Here is an 18,945-nt window from a genome sequence, read left to right as displayed (position 1 = left end):
AATAGTTACTTGTACAGAGTGAACATCCAATTAATGAAAATGTTTCACAGCTAATTTCTGTGATCAGTAATACTCAGATAAAATCAAGCTAAGAGTACAATTCAATGCCAGAATTAAAACTAACATTTTATGTACTAAATATGTGCTATTAATAAAACATTGATAAAATGTTACAATATATACACGTAGTGCTTTTTAACCGAACAATATAACATATAACCAGAGGAATTCGCTCCCTTGTAAGCAAAGCACTTGGGGTTTGGAGGAGGGAAGCTAGCCCTTAGATTTCTGACATCCTCAATATTTAGTATGTCCCTTTGCCATCATTACATGGATTCAATCCCAATCTTTCCCCTGCATTCCTGAACATATTCTGCCACTCCATACAAAAGAAATCTATCAGCGTTTCAAATTAGTACCACCTCTCCTACAGCCAGAGAATGTGATCAATCTCCTAGGCGGACTTGCCATAAATGGGACATTTATTTAGCTTTCTTGGGTTGCTACATGGAGAATGAGGCTGCATATACAGCTTTTCAAAAAAGGAAACTTCATGCTAGCAGCTTGTATTTAATACACAGAACACTTCTTCGTATCCAGTATCTAGCACTAATTTGCTGTCATCACTTCATTTACAGAGCAACAAAAAAATAACTGCTGAAAATGGATATTTTACACTTGGCGACAACAGATCAGGATGTCACACCACTTGATGTGACTGAAATTATAAAGGAATTTAGGGATTTTGTGCATTTGCTACTTTTCTTTCAGCAATGTGCAGGTCAGTTAAGTCCCTTTCTACTTAATTATTAATTACGGGGAAAAAATTTCAAGTAAGCTTCTTAATTTAAAACTCCTCTTAGGCAGACTTACAGTTTTCTTATGTATTTCAGCCAACAAGCATCTAACATCTAGTGCCAAAACATTGCTAAATGATTTCCCCAGAGCAGTGCATAGCTGTTCGCAGGAAACATTCACCTTGAAATGTACTCTTCCAGTGTAGATGAAAGAGAAGTGAGTTCGTGCTAGAAAAGGGAGGGAAGGTACAGAAACATTTCTGCCAAAAAGTGTATTCACTAGCATGAGTACAAAGCTACGTGAAGCACAAAAGATTACGGTGACAGGAAGTTGCTGCATGTGGTGATAGCAATGTGGACGGGATGGTGTTTGTCCATGGGTTGTGAGGAGGTGTACCCACCTCAAAGTGCTGTTGAACAACATTAAGAAAATGCCTGACAATGAATTAAATCTGGTTCTCCATTAGATGCTCCTTGTATATCATTAGTAATGCTCCAGCTCACTAAGGAGAAAGAGAGGCTAATGTTTTGTTATTACCACAGATGAACAGATTAACTCTCCAGCATTGGAAGAAAACAGATAACCTAGTTTAAAGTAGTGCTGCAATGTGGTGCTGGAAATGGTTGCATATAATTTTGTAGCCTAGACAAAATATTTCTGAAGAATCATGGCACCCAGAGTGGGTAGCTATGCAAATGCACTTTATTAGGGATAAGGTGGCAAGGGTAAAATAATGCTAGGATAGGCAGGAGACAAGCTCTTCAAATGTTAAGTGATGAGCAAAGTAGATGTTTTAGGCCCTACTGTATTGGAAAACAAATTTTTTGAATATATAACAATAATCATCACAATATTTGTTTTTCTAAAAAACTACTATTAGAAATCTGAAGTTAAAAATATAAGTTGCTTTGACTCTACAGTTTCTCTTTCATTGGCTAATCCAATGTATGGGAGCGCCTGCTAATTTGAATATGTGCCATAAATATCGGGAGAAAGGGGAGACTTTTTTGCAACAATTTGCTATTTTCCAACAGATGAAGAAATCAGTTTAATAATTTAATTTCTCCAACTTAAATGACCAAAGAGTATATAATTATTCAGTCTCAGGCACCATCGCTAATTATTCAATAAAAGAATACTAAAAAGGTTCTATGAGAACATTAAAACTATAGCTACACAACAATACATTATGTAGATTATCTTTTGATAATATATATGCTTTTTAAGTGTACCTTGACGAGCAGTTCTACCACCTCAGTGTGAACTAGGCCAAGTACTGGCTCGCTATTTACATGTGTTATGAGATCACCAGCCTTTAATCCTGCAGTGTGAGCCGCACTCCCTTCTTCAACATTCTACCAGCCAAAATTAAAAAGAAACAATGATTTATTTTATTATAACAATCAAAAACATCAAATTCTACACGACGTTCTCTGACATGCACTTACCCAAACAATATGATGGACTGTATAAACATCACTATCACCCATGTATACTCTAATTGCTCGTAGTGTGAAACCATACTTCTTTCCTGAACTGTAGATAATTATTGGAGGTTTTGGACTTCCAGAGCTTGTCGAGGAGTCCCGACTAGGTGATGAATCTCTTGATGAAGGGTCGGAAGAAAGGGAATGTGGGGAGATTGGACTAGCCAATGGAGAAGCACCAAAAACATCTGAAATAAAAGGACACAACAAAAATAAACCTTTTAGATCTGTGGCTATTTGCTGGCTGAATACATGGGAAAACGCAAATATACAGTTTATAACAGCATTAGGTATCAGAAACTCTCAGGGCTTGATTTTGACTGCTGGCGGGTTTCGGGTGGATGGTTGGGGGAGAGAGCCTGCCGGACGCACGACAGACCAGACGAGAAGCCTGGTCCATTTTGCGGAACAGACCTTGATAGCATAGGGATGGCCCGCTGTGGACGGAAAACAAGTGCTCTGGGTCAGCTCACCAGCTCCTGGGTGGAGAAGGTAGGTCGGGGGGTGGGGAAAGCAGGGGTGGGGGGGCTCCATTCTCAGGAAGGGTTGTTTTACAATCTTGATTTCCTGGGGTAAATTTTACAAATTAAGTGTTCCCGATGCAGAGCTCTGTGGGATGGCCGCACAAATTGGAAATTCAGGATGGATGTCAGCATGTTCCACATGGTTTTCTTAATGGATGCACGTGGAGTATGTTATACTCCTCAACTCATCTGGTGCTAGAGATTTGTTACTTGCAAGAATCAGCACTAAAGGGGGTTTAATTTTCTCTGGTAGCACACTAGTTAATCGGTTCACGTAAAATTCCTTTGTGCTCTATTTTAATAAAATAAATAGCTTAATGATTACATTAAAATATTGCACAAAGAAATTTGGTGTAAATGTGACCACCAATGTGTTATCAAAGAAAATTAAACTGCAAGATCGCTATGCACTTGAAGGGATCCTTTTCAGCACCATAGCTTTCCAATGGATCAGATGATTGTGATAAGCCATTTTGTTGAGTTTAGAGTAGATTTTATATTCATGGAATCTGGGCAGTATTGGAGACAGTCTGAGCAGGCACTGTTGGTATCAGTCACTGAGAAGGATCCACGAAACCCACCACTGATACGGAAGGTGGGAGCTGGCATCAACTGGCAGCAAGGTGCGTTGACTGGAGCTGACCTGGCCCAGGTGACCCTTACTGGACCAATGCCATGTGTGAAAATGACTGTAAAAAGGTGTGAATTTCTGAATGGACAGTGTCCCTTGGTGATCCTGTCCACCCCCTCTGCCTCCCAAAAAAAAAACTGCAGATCCTAACAGGATGTAGAGCCTAAATGAATGTGGAGGATGGTTGGGACTGGGCTTCTCCTTCCATGTAACAATTCCAAGCAGGCTGTGAAATTCAACAGCTTCATCCTTTCCATCGTCATTAGCATTGCATGATTTATAGTTACAGTATTTCAATAATCACCCAGAATTATATTAACCACAGATAAAACTTCGGTCTTGCTTATTGGTTATACGGTGTATAGCTTTCTAAAATATGCAACAATCTATTTAAAGAAAATACATACATCATCAAATCTTAAACTCTGACCACAAGCTTCCTGTTGTGACAAGTTTTTCTTTGGTTCCTAATGAAGCCCTGCTACAGTCTGAAGAGAAGCTCGAAATGCCGACTAATTATAGCCTTCAGTGCACATAAGTATGCAATAAATATAGATTATCTACCATGTGGGGGTCACCTTATTTCTTTGAATTATATATGCATTGTCCAAACATTGTAGGAGTAAATCCCAGCATTGCTTCTGGGAAAACAATGTGCTCATCATGCACATGTTGTAGACTGTGCATGGTCTCCTAAAACCTCAGGTTATTTTGAACTGAAACTAAGCTAAAAGAAACTAATTAGCAATACCTCTATCCCCAGAAAAGCCTATGTCCCTGAAAAGTCTAAGGGGATGGTTGAGCATAATCATGGTGCACGAAGTATGCTAACATTTCTTTTGCTTTTTCTTACTGTGCCTTCAATAATAGGAGGCACAAGAGAGAAATCACTCGGTGCATTTTTGGAACACAAGGCACATATGGCATTTCGTGATGATGTGCATTACATGTATCCAGTGTGCCCATTAACAATAGGCAGAATATTGTATTTTTCAGTGCTTGGAGACAGTCCGACAGTAATAAGCCCTGCTGGGGGCATATTGTCTGTGCTGAGCATGAAATTTGCAATTTGTACTTAAGTCTCTTTGTGTTCGGTTTGTTTTTGGCTACCTTATGACTCTTTTTGAAATGGCCATTTGATTGATCAACAGTTGTTGCCATGTGAACTGAACAGAATAGCACTCGCTGCTGAGCCTGTAGACGGGCTAATTGGGTCCATTTACTTTTACTCGTCCTTGCCTTACTCATGTATGTCCTAATAAGGACAGCAATACTTTAGTTGGTGTTTGTTTTAGAAGTTCATTGGCCACTACCAATGCCTAAATTATTAGGACAAACCTGAAAACATGGACTGGGCAGTTTAGAAAGAGAAAACACGTCTGAAAACAATAAAATCTAATCCAACCTACTTTGTGGATACAATGAATGCTTATCCTAATTAGATAATAAAAGGTGCAATAGGAGGAGCAAAGAACACAGTCTTTTTATTTGCGCTAAGGCATACGTCCTGGGGCTTTATATAGTATCGGCAGCACATGGATTTCCCAGAGCCAATCAAATTAGGCTTTACTCTTATAGCGGCCTGAAAGAAGAAAAATTAGATTCACTGCATATAGGATGTCGAGAAAATTAATCATAGTATTCAACACACTTGCAGTATGATCATCTCAAAACCTTTTTTTGAACACTAAACAGAACAGATAATGTATTTAACAAATTAGATCTCATTTAAGGAAATTTTGCTTGAATTTAATTTTAAAATGGATTTTGCTGAAATATGCTCATCCGTGTAAAAACCTTAAGAAAACTTATAGAAGCCAACTACACTTAGACAGTTGTCTACTGCAAAGCAAGTAGTATTTTTTCAACTTGCTGTTACTGATTTCCATACCTGCCGGGATCATGAGGGAAAGCGCGGTGGCGGAGGCTGATTTAATCACTTTGCCTGTTCTTTCTTTCTCTGTACTTTCCAATCGCTGACGGGCCAGCTGTGGAACGTTGTCACTCGTAGTCTTTGAAGAAATATCGGCACTTTCCACACTGTCACTCCTGGTGTTAATCTGATCCAGATGTTCTGAAAAACTGCCAACTGTTCACAAATAAATGCATCCAATCAGTTTCTCCCATTCATTGTACAAGTGCACGCTCTTATAAATATGAAAGTAAAAATATTACACTAATCTCAACATCCAACAGCAGTCTCACCGGTCTGCAAAAATCTAAATAGCAATATTTCAAAATGAATTGAAAGTCAGTTTGTATTTCATTGACATTCATACTTTCACTATTTTAATATCTCTCCTTTCTCCAGATGGAATTAAAATAACAACCTCAGAAAGCACTACAGGATCAGCTGCCGTGAAAATTAGATAGATGTGGGACAAGAGAAGACAATTGAGGTGATGCTTATGAAAAATACAATGCTGTTCAGTCATGTTGTCTCCTAAATTGAAATGTTCCACTGATTGGAAACTGAAACAAACACTATTTTGATTTCCTAGCTCAATGAATTCACATAATATAAAAGCTCGCAAGCTCTGGGGGTATCTCAGCCCACGCTGGGGACACAAATCTGAATATTTAGATAGCACTGCAAATTGCAAGTAACCTCTAAGATTTAATCTCAAATCGCAAACCTCAAGATAGAGAGTTATACAATTTAAGATTTTCAATACCACACTTTTTCCAGGTATTGATCAGTATGTGTGAAGAATCCAGAGCATAATGACAAAAGATGCTTGTAGGACTCTCAGCAGCCAGGGATTTATAAATAATTGAAGTCCTAAGATGAAGTCGCATTTCTATAGAGCTTCTTGAGATGTACAGGAAGATTTCTCAAAATTACCAGATGTGTGGAAATTATAATGCAGACCGACATCCAAGATTACTTCAAAGGATTTTGAGAGATTTGGACCACTTGGGGGAGAAATTAAACTCAGACGTCCATTTTGCACCTGAAAAAACTATGGCCAGGAATTAACCGGGTTTGGGTGGGTGGGTGGGTGCGGGGGGAAGCTATCAGACTAGTGCAGTCCTCACAGTATTGGACGTGGAATGAAGTACACTGAAGTGTTTATAAACACAGAAAGCCAACAGACCAGTGCACCTCGGCTGCCCCATAAGGCCCGCCTGATGCTATATTTGGGCTAGCCTATAAATGGATGAGCAGCCTGTCGTCTGAAATAGAGGCAAGGTTGCTTTACTTTGGAAATTGGGGTTCTACATCAGTTGTAGGACATCCGATATAAAGTTCAGGTACTAAGGAGTGGAGCTTGCGCCATGCAAGCTAGTTGTACCAGGTCTTGAGTGTCCTAATGAGCGGTCCTTAAAGGGACCACTGGAGGCCGCTCATAAGAACAGCCACAAAACTTTTTCTGAGTTAGATTTTTGTGGAGACGAAAGGTGCTTCACAATAATACTGCGGGCTGCTGCCGGCCTGGGCTCGCCCCCTCGACTTTGCTTCCCCCCTCCCAGGATCTACAAGTGGGATGGCTCAAGGTTGGAGCTGGCCACTATTTGTCAGGCACTGAACAGCGAGCTGCATCGGGGCGCCCGCAGCTCACCACTTCTATTCAATTTGGCTCGAGCGTCAGGCTGGCACGGACTGGCATGCAGAGCAATCACTGCCCGTTTTGGGTGCAAGTCGAACTTCTCTCACCCTTTATTATTTTAGGATCCTAGATCATGCTGGTAATGTTCAATAATTACCCGTTACAAACTAGAGGGTTTGAAAAGCAGTGTTTGTGAGCTGGTACCAGGAAAATAACCATGAAAGCTGCTGGATTGTTGTGAAAATTCAACTGCTCTTCAGGGTAGGATACCTGCCACTCAGATCTGGTCAGGCCTACGTGTGATTCTAGTCCCACATTGTATGGTTGAGTTTTACTGCCCACATGTTAAGAATTTTTAAAAAATGGTACCTGAAAGAGTAGAGCTACTGATAGTGCTTGGAGTGGTTACATCAATCTCATCCTGAGATGTTCCTATGGAAGACATGATCTTCTCCTGGTCCCCGTGAGAGTCTTCATGAGACAAAGATTCATCATCTTCAGCAGAAATAGCAAAGCTTGGCAGCATCCCAGAACGCTGGTAACAGTTGTTGTTCTCACTACTTGACGAGTGAGATAGAGACAGGTGTTGCCTGAACACAGCACAAACAAGATACAATATGTTTTACTACAGGGATTTCATTTTTTCTGCAATGCCTGGAATAGTGTACTTAGTATTTAAATTTAAAATATCAACCACAAGATACTGTATATCTCTTATACCCACTTTCTAACTGAGCTTTTGTGTTCTGACTCATACTTTAAACTGCCTAATGGATTGGATTATACAAAAGAGTTTTTTTTTTGAATGGTGAACTTCCAAAACGTTATATTAGGTCATAATTTGCTGCAGTCGACCTTGTTAGGAAGGCTTGTTCCTTCAGATAGTTCTCCATTCCCCAGAAATGTCAGTTTCAGCTTTCCTTTGGAGGTCGTTCTGGGAGGTGCTATTTCAGGCAAGTCAATGGAAAATACTTGTACACCACTTTACTTACATGGAGGACATGCTAAGGGATCAGTATATTATACTTATAATGTTGGTAGGCACTACTGCATCACTGTTTGACTCCAGGTCAGCAGTTTTTAAATGGAAATCAGTGACCTCTGAGGACTGCTCTTCCTTTTTTTTATTGCCCCATGTGTGCTGCCAGTCCCTAATTAGAGGGACTTGTTTTTTGAATCTCCAATCTCCATTCTCAGATCATGAAAAGTTAGCATCCCGCAGCCCAGAGGTGTAGATTTTGTTTGCTTAATATTAGACAGCATTATTGACAATGTGAGTGCTACATGCCTATTATCAACAGCACTCTTATCAACATGAAGGTACCTTTTGTTAGCAACACAATGTTATGGTGCTAATACAGCACACTGAATTGGTATTGCACATTAATTCTCCTCTTCCCAACAAGTAATAATACAGAACACCCATGATGCTATAAGGAAGGCAATGATTAGAGAAATATACATCAAGATAGTTACTATATTGCAACAGCAGTGGATTGTTTAGAAAGAGTTGCTGACGGTCTAGATCTGAGACCTGTGCATTATCAGCAACACCTGACGATCTCATTTACTAAAATGCGCACTTGTGTGAGGCTTGCAGTTAGTGTTCCTGGCACTGCATTCAAAATACAGTGATGGTGCAGATATGTTATTTAAACAATCTCTTAAATATAAAATCAGCAGCACTAAACCACTGACTAAAGCAGTGTTTCATCAAAGCTCCTTTCAAAAACCATTTACAAAGAATGATGATGAATTCTGTCTATTTGAATCAATTTCAAATTGTTATGAGCAGTGAGCATTGTGTACGTTGTGTACATTGTCATAGGTACTGGCCTGGAATGGGTGCTCAGCCTGACATTGCGAGGAAGCAGAATCAACACACAGCTGACATTGAACCACCCTACGGTTAATAGCTGTCGCTGTTAATGTTGATTCAAGTGACTCATACTGACAGGCGCTCATTAACTCTTTCAAGCCAGTGCCATTAATATCACCAGCACTTATTGTTAAAACAAAAATATTCCAAACATGCACACACATATATCATAAATATTCAAAACAAATCGAATAAAACGTGTTTTTTTTCTTAACACTGAGCGTACTATGCACTACTTCATTTGTTTTTTAGCTACTTCCCCATCACCCCCTAATTTCTCTCTGGTATCCCAAGCCCTGAGCCATGCATCATATTTGTAGCTTCCAGGATTCCACTGCTCTTCACCGAGACAGTAGGTGGTGTGGGGAATTGATCAGGTGATGCCTTGCCCGCTATTAAATAAGTTAGATGGTATGATGCTCTGATATATGTGCTGAATGTTTGGGGGGAGGGGGGGTCATCTTCGAAACATAGTGTGCATGTGTAATCTAGCTCCAAGTCTTCAAACCACTTTAATCTCTCCATGACCATGTATTTCTCTGCCCATACCTATTTGCATCCTGAGGTTTGAAAAATGTCAGGAGATATTTGCATTTGATGATTGGTGTTGGCCAGACAGTTAAAGAACTACTTGAAACTCAATGAAAAACTAAGAGGATGGATTTTGCACAGATTAACAATACGTACATTTCAGAATCAGGAGTCCAGGTAAGTGAGTCAACTTGCAGTGTGTGAGCCTTTTTTAGTTTGCATCCTGTATTGTCCTTCTCCTCCCCTCGGATCTTTTCAGTAAATCTTTTTTCATCAACATGTGATATTCGGTCCATGCTGTTGTAAACCTTGAGAGTGAAGATATTTTGATTGGTATATTTTTTTAGTCTATTTTAATATTTTAGAAAACATATCCATACAGAATAATGCAGTTTTAAAGCATAATGGACTGGTGAGAAGATGTTCTGTATATCATTTGGACCTCTTGATGAAGCAAGTCCTAAAAGTGTCAATTCAAGTAAACTAGATTTCTAACCAAATTCCCAAATAAGCCACAAAATTGTGCACCTGAAACTCTAACATATAAGTCAACGGGCATGGTTTAGATTATTTCAAGTCACTTAATCAGTACATATTTGTTTACCAAACATCCAGTTTGGAAGTTAAGAAATAGAGAGAAGTAGGAAGAAATAACTTGGATTTAAAGAGTGCCTTTCATGACCTCAGGAGGTCCCAAAGCTCTTTGCAGCCAATTAAGTACTTTTGAAGTGTACCCACTGTTGTTCTTTAGGGAACGCGGCAGTGAATTTGCACACCACATGGTCCCACAAACAGCAATGTGGTAACGACCAGATTATCTTTTTTTTTAGCGATGGTTGGTTGAGGGTAAATATCGGCTTAAACACCAGGAAGAACTCCCCTGCTCTTCTTTGAAATAGTGCCATCTTTTACGTCTACCTGAGAGGGCAGACGGGGCCTCGATTTAACATCTCATCCAAAAAACAGATGTAATGGTAACAAAAAAAGATGGTTTGTAAGAGGCCAGGAAGGACAGAACCCCTTCCTCCACGTTTCAGGCCATATGCCTTCACCCAACTTGGAGATACCCCGAAGCCCATGTAAACATCAGCTGGACAGGATAAAAGCCACAGAGTTTTGGGTGGAGGATATGAGGTCGGCCAGAAGAGCACTGGAGCAATTGAGCCTGCAGGTGACAAAGGCATGGATACGGGTTTCAGCAGCAAATGGGCTGAGGTAGGGGTGGAGATGGGTGTAACGGAGCTAGAAGTGATGGACAGACTATGATCTCGGAAACTCAGGGTCGAACAGGTTTCATACTGACTGGTTAAGCTGAGTCAGTAGCCAAGGAGGGGGCATGGAGTTTCTGGTAGAATCCAAAGATGATGGCTTTGGTCTTCCCAAAGTTTAACTGGAGAAGAGTGGATCCAAGACAAATGGTCTGATAACTCAGAAGCAGTGGTGGGGTCGAGAAAGGTCGTGGAGAGGTAGAGCTGGGTACCACTGGTGCACATGATGTTGCCAAAAGGCAGCACATAGATGAGGAAGCGGATGGAAGCCCCCAATGGCAGTGTTTAAAAATATATATTAACAATGCAGAAATGTGTCATTCGATTGTACTCACTTTGCTAAATCGATGGGAGCACGATGAAAACTGTCTTATTTCCAAATTAAAATCCTCCTCATTCGTGTCATCCTCTTCCTCAGTTTCCATATGATGGTATCTCTCAGACCGAGCTAAATGCAGTTAGAGAATATGAATTAAAGTTTTGCTCTTCAAAAAAAAATCGAATGTGGCACAAAGTACGAGACAGTATCAAAGAAACACATACTTGCATTTATATAGCATCATATCTTGTCTCTCAAACATTTCAAAGTGCTTCACATACAGTTACTTTGAAATGTAGTGACTGCTGTTACGTAGGCAAGATTTGACACAATAGGAGCGGTTTTAACTCTGCCTGCCCAGCGGGCAGTTAAAACTAGCCTGTAAACTTACCCCCAACATCCCGCTCCCTCCCGCAGTCTTCAATTTTAATCTGTTCTTTTGAACAGGCAGCAAGAACACCTGCCTGAAACTGGTGGGGTCTTATTTTAAATATGCAGATCGGGCTCCAACATTGGGGCCAGACTTCAACTTTAACTGGTGGTTTAAGAGGGGAAGCCTGTTGTGGCTTTCCCGCCAGGTGAAGCTAGCGGGAAGAGGAGGCAGGACTAGAAGAGGCCCAAAGAGGCAAGTTGTGTTTTTTTAAAAAAGTTTTGCTTGTGGAACCAGGAAAAGCAGGAGTGCTTCTCTTGGCCCTACAATGAAAGTTTAGGCCTCACATGCTCTTCTGCCTTCTCGATCGCAAGGCCCTCCCGAGAGCCCCTCCCCTTTGACTTATCTGAGTTCCGGGGACCTTTCCGCCTACTGCCTGACATTCCATTCCCACCCTTTGGCCAGCTTCCGATTCCTGCCGGCTTCAGGCAGACAACTGACTGGGGCATGCTGACAAGTCCCGGGTGTTCAAATCTCCTGGCTTCACCGTGCCAAGGTCAGGGGGGTTAGCAGTCACCTCGGCCCCCCCACCCATCTGATTCCCACACTAGGTTAAAACCCGGGCTAACTTGTATTGGTTCATGTTTTCAGATTAACACTAGAAGCATCCGGCCCTTTCTCATAATGCACTGCCTGATTTCAGAAGTGCAGATTTCAGAGATAATTCAAGTTCAGTCCACATGTAGCATTAAGTAGAGAAAAACTATTGCGTTGTGTAATGAAATCAGATGTTCTAATCATGGCTTGGTTCGATAATGAAACAGGAATCTTTGAAAGCATGGAAATTAGGTAATGACTTCAATCTGAAACATTTTATCTAGGAAGTTCTCTGATCTTATCTCAAAAGAACATCTTTGAGCCTCCAAAACAACACTTACTGTCAAAATAGCTTGTGTCATCCTCTGACTCCAGCTGAGGAATAAATTCTGCTTTCTGCCTCAATAATCCATTCCAGTCTAAGCCATGGAAAAAATCGTGCTGCTTTACCTCATAGGCACCACCTGATGGAGCAAGAGGGCGGGGAGAAAAAAAGGAAGTCTAAGCTAGGGAAAAGTATAGTTTAAAAGTATTTCAAATTAAGATAGGTAATGTAACAAAACTAAGAACACAATCAGTGGTACTGATGTGCTGCATCTATGTTTCAATTCAACAAAATCAGGTGTCATACAATTTTATCCCATAGCTATAGCTGATAAGGCAAGACAGCAACAACCTGCATTCATATAGTGCCTTTAACAAAAAAATCTTTGTCCCAACATGCTTCACAGAGGCATAATCAGATGAAATTGTATGGTGAGGAAAATGAGGAGATATTAGGGTGGCCAAAAGCTTGGTCAAAGAGGTAGGTTTTAAGGTGGATCTTAAAGGAGAGGGAAGTGGAGAGGTGGAGGGGTTCAGAGAGGGAATTCCAGAGCATGGGGTGTAGAAAGTTGAAGACACAGCCACCAATGATGGTTCGAAGAGAGGGGGAATGCACAAGAGGCTAGAGTCAGAAGTGGGGCTGGAGGAGGTTAAAGTCTAGGGATTAGCAAGGCCATAAAGGGATTTCAACATGAGGTTGAGAATTTTAAATTTGAGGCGTGGGGGAAGAAGAGCCAATGTAAGTTAACATGGATAGGAGTGATGGGTGAGTGGAACTTGATGTGGGATAGGACATGCGCATCAGGGTTTTGGATGAGCTGAAGTTTTCTAAAGGTGGAGGTTGGATGGCCAGTCAAGAGAGCATTGGAATAGTCGAGTCTGATGGAGATAAAGGTATAAATGAGTGTTTCAGTAACAGATGGGCTGTGGCAGGTAAGGTTACACAGTTAGAAAAGAAGCCATTGCTGGAGATACTCTGGCGACAATTGGATTGGCAAGAGTGGAACCAAAGGGAGGGCAGTCCTACTGAGCTGGACAATGAAAAAGACACATTGGAGGAGGATGGTGTGGTTGACCATGTCAAAGGCTGCAGACATGTTGAGGGACAAAGAGGGATGGTGCACCACTGTCACCGAGGATGTCATTTGTGACTTTGGTTAGTACCATTTTAGTACTGTGGCAGGAGCAGAAACCTAATTGAAGAGATTCAAACATGGAGTTGCAGGAAAGATAGGCATAGATTTGTGAGGCAACACTTTTGAGAACTTTGGAGGGAAAGGGCGATTGAAAATGGGGCGGTAGCTTGCAACGACAAAGGTGTTGGGGATGGGTTTTTGAGGTGGGGGTGATGACCACGATTTTGAAAAGGAGTGGGATGGTATCTGAGCTAGAGAACCATTTACAATGTTAGCTAGCATGAGGGCCAGGAAGAGAAGTTGGGTGGTCAGCAGTGTAATGGGAATAGGGTCAAAGGAGGTTTGCATGGCCAAGATGAACTCAAAGGGAACATGAGGGGAGATAGGAGAGAAAGTAGAGAACAATGCAAGATCATGGCTAGGGCAGGGGGTGCCTGGGGAGAGGTTTGGTCTGGTGGGGAAGCAGTGAAAACAGTAGAGGCAGCTGAACAAATGGTCATATTCTTGTGACAAAGAAGTCCATCAGCTCTTCGCCCTTGTTGTTGGAGGTGAGGGTGAAGGGGACAGGAAAGAGGGGTTTAAGATAACAGTTGGAAGTGGAGAAAAGAAGCCGGGGCTTATCTTTGCTCTCTAAGATGATCCCGGAGTACTGGATGGTTTTGACAGAGGAGTGAGGCCCAATGGCGCTTGATGTGGTCAAGCCCGAACTGGATGACGGCTAAACCAGTCGTACGCCAGACATGCCCAAGTCTGTGCCTCTTGGATTTGAGGAAGTGAAGATGTGGGGCTGTACCAGTGGGAATGATCACGGTGAGACAGAGTGCGAGCTTCACTGGGAACAAGGGCATCAAAGGTGGAAGTGAGGAAGTGGTTGAACAGATCAATGAATGGAAGGTCAAAGGCTAGGCAATTTGCAGTTTGAAAGTGCAGTTATAAGTGACTTGGAAAGATACTTTTCCAAATGGATAAGGAAGTGGGTTTTTAAATGGGTAGGGGGACGTGCGTGGTGAGCGATATAAGGAAGTAGTCAGAGATGGCCTTGTCTGTGATCAAGACCATGGAAATAAAAAGGCCACACAAGGTGGCATGGTTGATGGGATTGCCATGAATATGGGGAAGAGACAGCATGGTGAATTGAGATGGAAATCGAAATCACTGAGGATAAGGAATTGCTCAGTGCAGAGGCTGAGGAAGGAAAGGAGGGAGGATATCTGAGGGAGAAACTCAGAATGGGGCTCGGTGAGGCTGTAGACAACTAGAATTTTAAAGGAGAGGCAAGAGGGATGGGATAATATGAGGTGCTTGGAGAAGGAGACGGTGTCAGGGACTAGAGGGTGGTGAGGGCCAGACCGCCACCTTGATGGTTTGGGCAGGACAGGTAGTGGAAAGTATAGCCAGACAGGGAGGTGATAATAAGGTGTTGCCGTATAAGCCAATTTTCAGTTTAAGTAAGGATGTCAATGTAATTGGGCACAGTAAGGTCGTGGGTAACAGGGGACTTGTCCACGAGTGCACAAATATTGAGAGGGGACGGTGATACAGAGAGGAGCGCTGGCTGTTGATGCACTGGCAGAGTCCAAGGGGACCGTGGTATGTCGGGTGAGAAGGACAGAATAGGCTCAGGTCTGGAAACTTATGGGCTTAGCATTTTTTTCTTTTTACAATGAGCACATTACTCATACTTTCTTATAAAATCTGTCTGTATACTACTTCTGTTGTAAGATTGTTCAAGGCAATGACGAGGCCATAGAATATTGTGTGCGGTTTTGGGTGCCCTATTATAGAAATGACAGCAAAGCCATAGAGAACATACAGCATTATGTGTTGTAAATCTCTCACTTCAAACTTTAATCAAAGCTATAGACAGTTTCCTCTAGTTGGCATAAAATCCCATTGATGAGTTAATAAAATAAATGCACCTGTTTACTGCAACGTAGGAACATTCCAGATTACATGGCCACAAACCATTCTGAACTGAACAGCACCATTCCAAGGCATGAACATATTAGTTCCACATCAGTCATTCAGAATAGCTGTCAAAAGCATCAGGGAGTGTTTAGAACTTGTCCAGTGCCACCATAGAGCAGCAGAAAGAGAAATTTGAAACATAGAAACAGGAGTAGGCCATTCGGCCTTTCGAGCCTGCTCCGCCATTCAATATGATCATGGCTGATCCTCTATCTCAATACCATATTCCCGCTCTCTCTCCATACCACTTGACGCCTTTTGTGTCTAGAAATCTATCTACCTCCTTCTTAAATATATTCAATGACTTGGCCTCCACAGCCTTCTGTGGTAGAGGTTCACCACCCTCTGAAGAAATTTCTCCTCATCTCAGTCCTAAATGTCCTACCCCGTATCCTGAGACTGTGACCCCTTGTTCTGGACCCCCCCACCAGCCAGGGGAAACATCCTCCCTGCATCCAGTCTGTCTAGCCCTGTCAGTATTTTATATGTTTCACTGAGATCCCCTCTCATTCTTCTAAACTCGAGTGAATACAGGCCACGTCGACCCAATCTCTCCTCATATGATGGTCCTGCCATCCCAGGAATCAGTATGGTGAACCTTTAATGCACTCCCTCTATGGCAAGTATATCTTTCTTAGGCAAGGAGACCAAAACTGCACACAATACTCCAGGTGTGGTCTCACCAAGGCCCTGTATAACTGCAGTAAGACATCCTCGCTCCTGTATTCAAATCCTCTTGCAATGAAGGCCAACATACCATTTGCCTTCCTAACTGCTTGCTGCACCTACATGTTTGCTTTCAGTGACTGGTGTACATGGACACCCAGGTCCCTTTGTACATCAACATTTCCCAATCTATCACCATTTAAATAATGCTCTGGCTTTCAGTTTTTCCTTCCGAAGTGGATAACTTCACATTTATCCACGTTATACTGCATCTGCCATGTATTTGCCACTCACTGAATTTGTCTAAATCACCTTGAAGCCTCTTTGCATCCTCCTCACAACTCACGATCCCACCTAGTCTTGTGTGGTCAGCAAACTTGGAAATATTACATTTGGTTCCCTCATCCAAATCATTGATATATATATATAGTGAATAGCTGGGACCCAAGCACTGATCCCTGCAAAGTCAGTAGAAATTGGACTTCAACTGTTCAACATTAGCATCAGCTCTTAATATAGCAAATATCTTTATGGTTGATAGTGCTGTAGTTGAGCTTAACTGAAAAAATGGCTTTGAGGAAGAGCTTTGATTTTGTACAGCAAACAGGTTAAGCAGCCCAGTTCAACCAGGCCAAGGGATGTTCTAAGGCTTAGTCAAATGCGAAGTCGCCAGAGTGCAGTAATGAGGAATTTGTTTTATTAAAAAGTCAATATTTGGTTTACATGACAAAGAACACCAAGCCATTAAACAGAATAGATTAATAGAAGGATTATCACATTATAAAAAGCTTTCAGATGCAGCAATTTTCAGAGTAATGTGCAAATTGCAGTGTATTAATAACGCAAATAGCTTCACGGTACCTGTCCCCAGTCTCTCCAATGGATTCTGCCTGAGCAGCATAGTGATGAGGTCCTGAGCATCTGATGGAGGAGCTTCATCCCCTTCTGGCCAGTTTATCTCATCTAAGTGAGCAGAAAAACACAAAAAGAAAAGAATAATGTTCATAAAACTAAATTTCACCAGAAATTTCTAGACTAAGAAGGTTGGGGGGGGGGGGGGGCTAAATTGCAGCCTATGAGTCATATGCAGTATCCGAGCCTTGGCAGTCCAGCCCTCAAAGCCCAGGAAACTAATCGCATTTCTATTTCTTATTCGCTGATTTGTCCATTTGAATTTTGTGGCCTTGACATGTTTAAAATGGCTGTTTTACTGCTGTTGCCTCATTGATGGATAAATCCTAAATTGGAACGCCAAGGTCTGTTAGTAGCAGCGACTTGAGGTACGTGCAAATTAATGGAACATTGATTTAAAATTTATATGTGGCCCTCACAGCACACAACTATGCTACCCATAAGGACAAAAATGTTGGCAAAAAGAGCAAAACATCAGACTTAGTGTAGCACATCACGAGCACTTCTGGAGTCTTCTATTAAATTTTAGGCCATGTATCTCTGAGAGACCATTAGGGTGGCTGGTGGGAGAAAAAGGAAAAATTCTAAATGTTAGCACTAATGCAGATTGTTGGGGTAGAGTAACAAAGCATACCTTGCATTTAGCTTGTACTGTTTCTACCCTGAAGGTACTCCATGCTGGCACTGGGGGGCACAGAACAGGCACCAGAAAAGTCATTCAAAAAGTTGACCAACTCAGTGGCACGCGGGTTCGTGGAAGTGGGTTCAATGCGACAGACTTCGCACTTGCAAGCAAGATGGCAGTGCTGAAAGGAAGCCAGGAGCTGTCTCCACAAAGTGTGGGGCACTTATTATTATTTGTTCAGAATTTTGTGCATCAAGCTGTCGACATGATGTCATGAACAATAACCAGCTCTGCACAGTTAATGAATCATTTAAACAAATATTAACACTAATTACAAAATAGCTGGCAGATGCATCCAATTACAATGCCATCATAAATGGTACTGAGCAAAGGCATAGATATACACTATAAACACAATGAAGCATAAATCACAGGTTATAATTTAATTGGATTCCAGTAACAAAAAAAAAATGAAATTAGTGATCGCTAAATTTATTTTTGTAGACCTAATTTGCAATTCTATTAAACAACCACTCAAGGCTACGGGATACCACACAATTTAGAAATAAATTTATTCTGTTTGTTTAGCCAGCAGGTTGCACTATAAATGTAATTACATCATGTGGAAATGATACATGAGTATGCAAATGAGCCGTTGGGCACCCACAGCCATTCTTCACAATGCTCTTAATTAATCACTCAATCCCCGCAGCCTCACTCATTCTGCAGCACACGACAAAACAAGATGGAATGGAATTGACTTGTGTCTCTCTGGACAGCTGTAGCATTATAGTAACTGCCATCGTCTGGCTCGGAACCAAACGCCTGAGAGTTAAGAATCCCTAGACAAAGATAATATTCTCAGATACTTCTCTGGTACTCCAATATCTTTTTGTTCTGCTGAAAAATTGTTCTTAAAAAGCATCTTCCCTCAAAATAAACTGTTTTTTTAAAAAAAATGTTGCATTTTGAAAGTAATTTGGAAAGAAGGCAAATGCAGCAGGGCGGATTCCAAAAATTTTTTGGAAAAAAAGTTTAAAAACGTTTGCCTCAAGTGATTCCTTCTGAAGATCTGGAATTTCACGCAAAAAATGTTTGGTGATGAAATCGAGAAACCAGGTCAGTTCCCAGTTTAACCAGCTGGGTGTGCAGATGCTCTATTGATCATAATTGTCTGGGAGGTTCCGCAGAATACAGCAGACAGTCCACCAAACGACAACAAAAATCAGTTTTCATAAGACTGGTTATTACCAGTGCATAAAAAAAATGCTGAATAGTCAGCCTTCTGAAACAAGATTGTGCATAAAACTCAGATTCAACTTAATGGAGGTGAAGCAGATCATGTTGGAGGTAACGTGG

The 18,945-nt window shown here is 41.4% G+C and overlaps 1 protein-coding gene across 11 annotated transcripts in view; it reads right to left on the bottom strand.

Annotated features, from left to right (window-relative positions):
* The window catches only part of LOC137320789 (microtubule-associated serine/threonine-protein kinase 4-like), a 372,901-nt gene that overhangs the window by 6,826 nt on the left and 347,130 nt on the right, over nucleotides 1-18,945 (bottom strand). For all 11 annotated transcript variants that reach the window (XM_067982619.1, XM_067982622.1, XM_067982621.1 and 8 more), the window contains 8 exons: nucleotides 16,911-17,012; nucleotides 12,297-12,419; nucleotides 11,005-11,117; nucleotides 9,558-9,709; nucleotides 7,361-7,581; nucleotides 5,332-5,529; nucleotides 2,247-2,473; nucleotides 2,031-2,153 (listed from right to left, as the gene is read on the bottom strand). In XM_067982619.1, the coding sequence (XP_067838720.1) occupies nucleotides 2,031-2,153; nucleotides 2,247-2,473; nucleotides 5,332-5,529; nucleotides 7,361-7,581; nucleotides 9,558-9,709; nucleotides 11,005-11,117; nucleotides 12,297-12,419; nucleotides 16,911-17,012 (1,259 nt within the window). The remainder of the gene's footprint in view (nucleotides 1-2,030; nucleotides 2,154-2,246; nucleotides 2,474-5,331; nucleotides 5,530-7,360; nucleotides 7,582-9,557; nucleotides 9,710-11,004; nucleotides 11,118-12,296; nucleotides 12,420-16,910; nucleotides 17,013-18,945) is intronic.

Source organism: Heptranchias perlo, chromosome 4 (assembly GCF_035084215.1).
Source record: "Heptranchias perlo isolate sHepPer1 chromosome 4, sHepPer1.hap1, whole genome shotgun sequence".
Taxonomy (NCBI): Eukaryota; Metazoa; Chordata; class Chondrichthyes; order Hexanchiformes; family Hexanchidae; genus Heptranchias; species Heptranchias perlo.
This window is presented reverse-complemented; position numbering and strand designations above follow the sequence as displayed.